This window comes from Pelodiscus sinensis, chromosome 11, assembly GCF_052426305.1.
Source record: "Pelodiscus sinensis isolate ZL-2025 chromosome 11, ASM5242630v1, whole genome shotgun sequence".
NCBI classification, from domain to species: domain Eukaryota; kingdom Metazoa; phylum Chordata; order Testudines; family Trionychidae; genus Pelodiscus; species Pelodiscus sinensis.
Window position 1 is genome coordinate 3,587,271 of NC_143062.1, and position 10,085 is coordinate 3,597,355.

General features: G+C 41.4%; 1 protein-coding gene across 11 annotated transcripts in view; it reads left to right on the forward strand.

Annotated features, from left to right (window-relative positions):
• The window catches only part of IQSEC1 (IQ motif and Sec7 domain ArfGEF 1), a 616,154-nt gene extending 611,327 nt beyond the window's left edge, over positions 1–4,827 (forward strand). For 10 of the 11 annotated variants that reach the window (XM_075939719.2, XM_075939722.2, XM_075939725.2 and 7 more), the window contains one exon: positions 194–4,827. In XM_075939719.2, the coding sequence (XP_075795834.2) occupies positions 194–772 (579 nt within the window). In that variant the 3' untranslated portion in view covers positions 773–4,827. The remainder of the gene's footprint in view (positions 1–193) is intronic. The other variant, XM_075939730.2, reaches the window with a different exon arrangement.
• Positions 4,828–10,085: the final 5,258 nt, after the last annotated feature.

The window sequence follows — 10,085 nt, forward strand, 5'->3', positions numbered from 1 at the left end:
GCATTCCAAGGACATGAAATGCCTCACCTGTAGCTTGAAGAGAGCAGCTGTCAGAGAGAGAAATTCTCCTATAACGCTTAATATAGTCAGCCCATGGGACCATTTAAGAAAGATTTGATAGATCCGTGTGAACTTTTTCTTTTAAACATATTAAGATTTTTTTTTAATTTTCATTTCTATTAATTTCTTTTAGGGGTCCATCATTAGCAGTCCTCACATGCGCCGAAGAGCTACATCAACCCGAGAGTGTCCATCTCGCCCTCACCAGACTATGCCTAACTCTTCCTCACTCCTAGGTTCCTTATTTGGTAGTAAGAGGGGGAAGCCACCTTCCCAAGGCCATCCACCATCGGGCCCATCTCAGCAGCCTCAGCACCCACCTGTAATCCCACATCAGCAACACTCCCAGCATCCTTCTGCCATGCACCATGCTGGACCAGCTGAGGGGCAGACACAGGCCCAAGTGCACACTCACCATTCACAGTACTGCCACATGCAGCAGAACCCACCCCCATATCATCACCATCACCACTATCATCCTCCACAGCACATCCAGCACACGCACCAGTACCACCCCCATGTGCCACATTCCCAGCACGCAGTGCATTCTTCTTACATGCAGCATCCTCATCCCCACCCTCCATTGCCCCCTCCTCATCCCGGGCACTCTTCTCACTCCCAGCATGCTCAGCATCACCATGGACAGTCAGTTCCTCCTTCCACTTCAACCAGCACTAAGCCCAAACACAGTGGCATCAGCACAATAGTCTAGAAGTATTTGTCCTTCTAATAACTGTAGTTTTAGGCATGGTTATAAAGGCACTTAAAGGAAGCAGCAAATAAAACTGTGGATTTTTACCCAGCCAAACAATTTATTTGACTTCTGCAAGCTTAAGGGCCTGCTGTTACTAAATACAACCATTCGAATGAGTGTGATCAATATTGGTTTTACTTATCTGCTCAGTGGAGCTCTGCCTTCTGGGCCAGTCCTATCTTCAATTGCCTTGAAAATATGCTGCTTGCTGAACACAAGTTAAGCTTCCTTTTTCACCAAATCCCATGACGATTTTACATGCATAATAAAAACTTAACCTATTAAAAAAAAAAGTGATTCAGAACCAAGTGTTGCATTCTTGCTCTTTTATTGTCAATAGGCAAAAAATAAGTAGACCTCATATGGTTGATGAAAGTACGTAAGTAAACTTTATATAATATAAATATATAAATATATATATATACTGTATAGTTAACATTTGTGCTTGGAAAGCAAATTTTTCAGACCACAGAACTAGCAATATAGACTTTACAAGGAATTACACTTACTTGATAGAAGGATAGTAACAATAGATGAATAGCATATGAAAGAGTAGACCAAAAACATTAATGCTAGGAATAAATTTCAGACATTTCAGTATTTTAATTTAAAAGTTCTCTAGACATTCTAAAAACAATCATAACTAAAATGTGCCAAGTAACATAGCATTTAGCTGTTATAGTCAAATATTGTTTTGTATAAATCCTTATTTTATTAACATAATATCATATGTAATCAGTATTATAACTGTTCTGCTATTTCAGGTAAGCAAACTAGTTAAGATGCAGTAACTATTCAGTAGTAACATGGGATGACCATTTACCATTGGTTATCTTAAAGCATTTGGTTACACAAATTCTTAGACACTTTAAAGGCTGTGATAACTGTGAATTTACACAATCCACATTTCTTTTATATGCATATGATTTTATGAACACACGTGAAAAGCTATATGGAAGGTGCATGCATACACTGCAAAATCATTCATTTTAAACATGAAAATTACAAACACCCATCCTTCTCAGCCACTGCATTTTCCTGTATACCACGACTTGCTCATTTTTTCCGTTCAAATGAACTATAGACTGACAGTGTTTCCAGATGGAACTGCTCTACAATTTTAAAGTTTATTTTAGTATCTAGTATAGTGGGGTTATTTGGTTTTGGTTTGGGTTTTGTTTGTTGGTTGGTTTTTTGTTTTGTTTTTTTTTTGTAGTGTAATTCCATATAGTCATATGCTCGCAAAAAAGTGGGTTCCCCATTTTTATGCATCGCATTTCTTAGTTTACAAGTACAAAACACTCAGCAGGCTGAGTTTATGTTCAAACCCTCACTGTCATATTCTAGTTAGTTTCAGGACATCATATAAACCAGGCTGTGCTGTTGTTGCTTATGTGTTGTAAATCAAGCCATTTGCAAATTCATATGAGATTTTATATCCCTGAATGCCATTCAAAGTCATACATGGAGCATACTTTGTAGTTTCAGCATTTTGAGCCACTCCAAGGACTTTGCACCTAAATGGTAGAAACAAAAGTACCACAACTGCAAAACTGCACCAGCTAAAATGCAAAACTTGAAGAAGGAAAAAAAAAAGAAGTTCCAGTGTGAGATGGGTAAAAAGAAGTCAGCAAGGAACCAGATCTATCTGTTTATTTGAACAATACTAATATACAGTAGCATTGGATGAGGAGAAGGTGAACTTTCCATATTGGGTTACTCTTGGTATCTTTAATTTTGGTTTTTCCCCTTCCCCTTTTTCATACCAGTGATATCATAATACCAGCAAAACTGCAAACTGAGCACTTTGTTAATCTCCTTAGAGAGCAAATACAGCAATCTAGAGTTTAGCCTTTTGCTTAAATCCGTCCACATTTGTTTCCCACATGTGCAATGTCTTTTCTCCCTTTTGCTCCCATAAATCTTGCATAAAATGAAAGTAACACAAGTATATTTTTAGTATCATTCAAGCTATCCTAATTTGTGTCTTACCTTAAGAGGGCTATTCTGGGCCCCCTGAGGCTCTGTTCCTTGCAGTTTAAAATATTGTTCTTATAAAGGAAAGTAGAATTGTCTGCATGTCATCTAACATTATTAGTGTGAGGCTACACTCTACGTATTGTATATTTGCAAAATACATCAGTGTTACTGTTGATATTAGTTGAAGTGAAGTGATACATATTTAAATGTCAGCTTTTTTCATACCTCTGTACCAATAGTAGAATCTAACTGTAATTTATAAGTTGTTCCAGAAAAGATAAGAGATACCATTCGGGTACAAAAGTCTTTCTGAAACTGCATCTTTTAATGAAAACTAGGGTAAAAATGCTCCTCTCCATCGCATACTATGCATTCTGCACTTGTTCTATATGAAGAATTATTGATATCAGTGCTGCGTGCTGAATAAGTGCAAAATATATACTGCAGATCTACATTGTGCCATGGAGAGGAAGATTTAGCCCCAGATACGTTTCTTAGCATGGAATGCCTTAAGTATTTTAGCTCTGAAATACTTCAAATGTGTTTGATTTAGTTTCACATTACCCCTTAGATTCGTTTAAGAATGGTATAACAAAAAAATAGCCTTTGATGTACAAAGATGGGCCAGGTTTTAATTTTGCCAGGTGCAATTGATGATGTACAAAAGTTGTCACAAATTTTGTACGGGCAAGAAACCATTTGTGCATGATTGTGCATACACACACACATACTGGAGAAAATGCAAAATCAGAGACCATCTTGTGGCTGCTAATTATATTGGGTCCTTTAACAGCACAGTATTTGAAAACTTTCTCATAGTTAAAATAATTGAGAAAAAACACAGAATGTTCGTAATTTCTTTCTTTTTGGAACTAATTACCTTTAAAAAACGTTTTGATGTTGGGCATAAGTCTTAAAAACCTCACTATTATGACGTTAGGAGTGTAGCCCAACATGTCAGAATACATTTAAGATTAATAATTGCATAAACACTATAACTCACTAGCAGAATGGGAAGATGACAGTATTCTGTTACTGGGTGCTGTTGGAGAACATGAAATAGCAGACGTTGAAAGGTTTTAGTCCTATTTCCTTATTGATTAAAAATTATCATAGGTCATGGCTGGGGACGCAGTTTCTCTGATCTCATGAATAACGTGGCTAAGTAATGATATCTATTTGAAAGAATGGAAGGAAAACCTAAAGAACATAGATCACTAAAAACAAAAACCACAGATCTTTTCTGGGACAATGGTCAAATATGTATTTGAGTTTAATTTTTTTAAGTTAATGAAATGTACAACGATGTAAAAAAACAAAGTTCATCCTAATATAATGTACGTCTTGTATTGCTAAAAAAGTCTTCAAACATACAGTGTAGAATGATTTTCCCATCATGTACTGCATGCAGCAGAAGCTCTTGTTTCTTGATAAAATGAGCTGAAAGACAGTCAGCAGATATTTAAACAATGAATCTCTAGATGTTGACTTGCTGTTCCATATGAAGCTGTGTGTTTTTTGCAGTTAAGCATGCATTTTGCTGTTTCCGTTGTAAAATATCATTGCACTTGTTGCCTGCAAAATGAGTTATTGTGTATATAATTAAAAGAAAAATGAAACCAATAACATGCTTAAATCTGGGGGAGGGAAAAGGATGTTGGAAATGGGACCAAGTAGAGAGAATACATAGATCTCTAAATTGTATATAGTGTGTAAATTAGTATTACTATAAGTCTGCAGTCACTTTGAGGTTGCATACAATACCTTTCTCCTGCTAGGAACTTTAATCCAGCTTTGAGTTGTATTAAACTGTTAGAATTAGGTCTTGAATGCAGACTGTTAAAGACTTCAGGAAACATCATGCTCACAAGAAGCTTCTGTTCTGGGGAGGCTCAAGACCCATTTTGTAATTGCGGGGAAAAAGGAGTGCTTTCATTTTAACATGCATTCTGTTTGTAAGTAGTAACAGGCCCTATTGATGTAAAACTATAACTGTGATCATGTGGAGAAATCAAATAAATCATTGAAAACTGTTTCTGTTTCTCATTTTTGTACAGTGAAAACATCAGTTCTGCAGGCTGGAAGAAAATAAAATCCTTTCTAGTGAAATGTTGACCCTCTGAAGTCAATGGGAGTTTTGCAACGGATTTCAAAGGGGCCAGGATTTTACCTTCTGTGTTTGTTAGATTTGCAACCCTATTATCAAAGTTCTGGTACAGTCATTTAATGTTTTGCTTTGTTCCATGTTTGCATGGGTACGTGTACTACTCCTTAAGAAAGATAAGGAGCAGTACAACTGGTTTGAGCTGGAGAAAGCAAGAAGTAACACTGGGCAATATAGGGGAGGGAAGAGGAACTATACAAGATCTGTAGTGAAAGTTTAGTTGTATTGGGTACTAGAGGATTTATCCAGTGTTGCTTGGGTCCTTGTGGGGTTCAGGGCAGGAAGTGAGGCATGGTGGTAAAGGAGTACAGGCAGAGATGTGGGGCTATGAGGGGTTCAGGGCAGGGTGTGGGATGCCATGGTCAGGGTACTCTATGGGGAATGCAAGGGGGCTCAGGGCACAGGGTTGGTAGGTGGGAGGGGTAGCCCTGGGGCTTCATGCCCAGCCGGCAGCTGGTGTCTGGAGGTACTGAGCAGCAGGGTCTGTACTGCCTGGCCCCAGCTAGTGGCTGTTCACTAGGGGGGCTGCTGGCCAATATCTGGTGCTGAAGCCAAGGGCCGGGGGAGTGCTTTGGACTCTGGCTTTGGGGCAGGAGGGCCACTTACTCACGACTCATAGCCAGCATCATGCAGAGCTCTGCTCCCAGCCAACCTGTTTCAGGTGTGGGTGGCCCCCTGTAGTCATTCTGCAGTATAACCGTCTCCCAGGCTTGCTGCCTCCTTAGGTCATTCTGGAGCATAACCGTCCCTGCTATCACACCCCTCCCTTTCCATGTTCTGGAAAACAGATCCCAAGCACAGCCCATTGTCTTGGCACAATGAAGCCCTCCCAGAGGAAGCTGCCTACTAAATTTGGTGGACCTAGCTCTTATCATTTAGAAGCTCTTGAACAGACAGACACAGAGAGACGTACAAAGTTTCTACAATATACAGTAAAGAGATTGTTGATTACGGTTTGGTTTTGGTTTTTAAGAACCTGACCTCGCTGAGGGCCTGATCCAAAACCCATTGCCGTTAATGGGTGGCTGTCAAAGCTACAAAGATGATAAGGGTATAAAAGAGCATTGCAGGCTGGATTGAGAAAAGGGCTTTAGGGGCTGCAGGCCAGGGCCCTTACATGCTGAGTTCCAGCATGGCTTTACCTCGCAGGGGGTGGAGAGGCAGCCCCATGTGCTGCCATTCCTCCTCCTACCCCCCACCCAAGGCCATGTTGCTGCAATGAGCACCATCGGGAAGCTCTGTCCCAATGCTACCCTCAAGTGCAGGCTCTGCCCCCAGCAGATCCCATTGGTCATGATTCCCACCAGGAAGCGGTGCCTGCAAGTGAGCATGGGCTACGTGGAGCCACCTGATTCTCCCCCCACACACCAAACAGGATATGTCCCAGGTGAGTGCCACACGCACAATCCTCTGCCCCAGTCCTGAGCCCCTCCTGCAGCCTAACTCCCTCCCAGACCTCACACCACCCCAACTTCCAGTCCTGAGCCACCTCCCACACTCTAAATCCCTTGGCCCCAGCCTGGAGCCCCTCTGCCTTAAATGCCTCAGTCCCACACCAAAGCCTGCACCTGCAGTCAAACCCTCACCTCCTCCCACATTGCACTCACCCTCCTGCCTCAATCCACAGCCCCCTCCTTCACACTGTTACCCTAACCTTTGGCCACATCCCAGAATCTAGGAGCACCCACAAAATCTGGTCCCCCAAGTTCCCCCCCAAAGAGTTAATCCAGCTCTGGACCCCATTGGGATCATTTAGTAGTCTGACGTGCATACCACAAGCTATAGGACTTCCATTAATTAATTCCTACTTCAAATAGCTGTGGTTAAACTAGAGCATATGTTTTAGAAAGACATCTAGTTTTGATTTTAAAAATTCCAGTGAAGGGGAATCCTGCACTATCTTTGTGTGAGTTACTCGAAGATTTACATACCCTCCCTATTAAAATGTATGCCTTAGTCTCAAGTTGTCTAGCTTCAGCTTTCAGCCTTGGAATTGTATACCTCTGTCTGCTATATTGAAGAGCCATCTAATAGCAAATTTCTGTTTCTCTAGTACGGGGGTGGACAATAATATTTTTGTGGGGGGGATAGTCCAAGAATTTAGAAAGTGGAGGGGGTCTGGGATAGAGGTTGGGTGCAGAAGGAAGCTTGCAGCAAGGGATTGGGGTGCAGGAGAGGGTGTAGGGTCAGAGAGAGAGTTCGGGTGGAGTTGTGACCTGGGTTACGGGACTAGGGTGCAGGGGTTTGGGTTGTGACCTGGGGAAGAGGACTAGGGTACAGGAGGGGGTGAAGGGGTTTGAGCTGTGACCTAGGGCAGGAGGGAGTTTTGACTTGGTGCAGGGGTTTGGATTGTGACCCGGGGCAGGAGATTGGGGTGCAGGATCTGGGTGGGCATATGGGAGCAGGAGAGAGGCAGAGGTTTGGCTTATGTGGGGTAAGAAGGGCAAAGGGTTAGGGTGCCAGAGGCGGGCTCTGCTGGGAGATTTAGCTGCTTGATTCCCAGCCAGCAGCCTTCTCAAGTAGACTCTCTGCCTCCTCTATCCGCACACTGGCTGCCAGGGCCATGTGGTTTTTGAACAGCTACTAGCCTGAGGGGTGGGGGCAAGGGCGCTTTGCAAGCTGCATGTTGACAACAGGCAGCTCCCATTGGACGGAAACCAGCCAATGGGATTGTGCTGGGGCAAGGGCAGTGCATGAAGCTTCTCCTCCTTCCCCTGGGCTCACAACTGTCCAAACAGAACCCCGCAATGGTCACTTTTCTCAGCGGCGTGGAGGGGGGCAGACAGGGAGTCTGCCTGAGGCTCCCCACTGCACCCGTGGGCCAGATCCAGATCGCAGAGCGTTTGCCCAGGCTTACTCTAGTAGGAACTTACAGATTGTGATCACACGACCCCTGAGCTTATTCTTGAATAAACTCAATAGACTGAGCTCCTTGAGTCTTTTGCCACAAGGCATGTATCAGAGGGGTAGCCGTGTTAGTCTGAATCTGCAAAAGCAACGAGGAGTCCTGTGGCACCTTATAAACTCACAGATTTATTGGAGCATCAGCTTTTGTGGACAGAGGCCCACTTCATCAGATGCATGTGGGTCTTTGCCCACGAAAGCTTATACTCCAATAAATCTGTTAGTCTATGAAGTGCCACAGGACTCCTTGTCGCTTTTGCCACAAGGCATGTTTTCCAATCTTCCAATCATCCTTGTGGCTCTAACCTCCTCCAGTTTTAAGCATCCTTAATGAATTTTGGACACTGAAAATTGACACAGTATTCTTGAAGCAGTCACGCCAGTGTCAAAAACAAAGGTAATATAACTCCTCTACTCTTATATTGCCAAGGATCATTTTAGCCCTTTTTGCTTCAGCTATACACTGGAAGTTCATAGTTTGCTGTTTATCCACTATGCCCTCAATTCATTTTCAGAGTCCTTGCTTCTGAGGAGAGTCCTCCATGCTGTAAGCCTGGCCTATGCTCTTTGAACCAGGCTTGAGGATACAGGAAGTCCATCCCAAGCAGCAGTTGATTAGGCAGGGATTCATCAACTCTTGTAAGTGGTAGATCTGGAAAAAAAAAAAAAAAAGTTCCTCTTATCTATTCTTGCATCTGTTTTGTTGCATAGATTTTCCTCCAAAACAGCAAGATGATCAAATTCATTTTCACATGTGATCTACACAGAATTTGCAGTTAGGTTCCTCCGATTGCTTTCACTAAAGAGCCTTGGAGAATTCATTTGTTTCAGTTTTTTTTCCTATTATATTTCCCTGTTTTCAGGGGAAATATTAGACTGGAAAACCTCAATTAAGACTAATTTTGGCATATCCAAGTTCTGCCTAAACGTTGTTTCATGTTTGTTTATAGCAAACAATCCCCTGAGTTGATCTGGGGAGATAGTCAGATGTGACTTAGTTCTGAATTACTGTCATTGCAAGTAGTATCTCCTGAGCAATGATTGGTTGACAGGTGAGTATCCGTTCATCATAAAATGTCACTCACAGCTCCCCGTTATGTTGCATTAGAAGATAATTTCTGCTCCTATTCTGCCATACAAACACCTGATTTCATATCTCATTTGCTGGCTGCAGGGGCATCTGCAATAATGTAATTTATTGGTCATAATATTCTACTCTGAAAAATTGCAATAGTTTAAAAAAATCTAGGTCAAGCTGAATTTGTTCTCCAGGTCAAAGGCCGTCTGTCTCTCAATATGTGTACATAGAGAGCCTGTCACAATAAGGTCAAGATGTCTCAGCTGGAACTCTAGGAACTGCAGGTTGGACCTCCCTGGTCCAGCACCATGATGTGCTAAGTTGTACTTTACCAAGTATATTAAGTGACAGGCTTAATTATATAATATTAACAATGTCTTACAAGAACATGCCACAGTAAATCTATTAATGACTGCTATGCTAACTTTTTTATACATGGTCCAAGGAATTATTTTTTCATCAGGAAGCATCCCATGTACCAGGACAACTGAGTGGCCATTCAGAAATAAATTTCCTTATTTAATAAAAGGGAAGCAGGTAAAAGTAATGCAATTAAGGTATGGAAAATCTTACACCTTGTTAAAATAGCATTTTCTTTGTGAGAATTTGGGGAAAATAACTAGTAGTTCAAAGCTTTAAACATTAAATTGGATGTTTCATCATATATTGGGCAAAAATAAGGCTTGCTTTTATACTTCAGACAATTACAAACATATTTTTACCTAAAGTAGCTGCGTGGGAAGTTCTGAGCATAAAATACTATAAATAACAAAGTGAGCACAAACTTCTGTACAGCACTGGAAATGTTCCCCTTTGGACATTAGTGTGTGAGTCGAAAAACTGTCTTGGTTAGGAATAATAAGGGCAGGATATATGGCTGAAAGGCTATTAACAATAGAGCAAAATGCTCCCTGCATCATCTTAGCTAAATTTAATTTTATTTGAAAATGGGATAATGGATTTAAAGCTGTGGAGTTATATGAAATACAGATGTATTTGAAATAAAACAAATTCCACATCCAGGAAGAAATTTCATCTCATTTTGTGCAGGGTAAAAAGCTAAGAATCCAGTGCTCACCAGTACTAGACTATCGTAGGATCTTACTGGAGTGACATATAAAGAGACATTCAGTGCAGATACAATA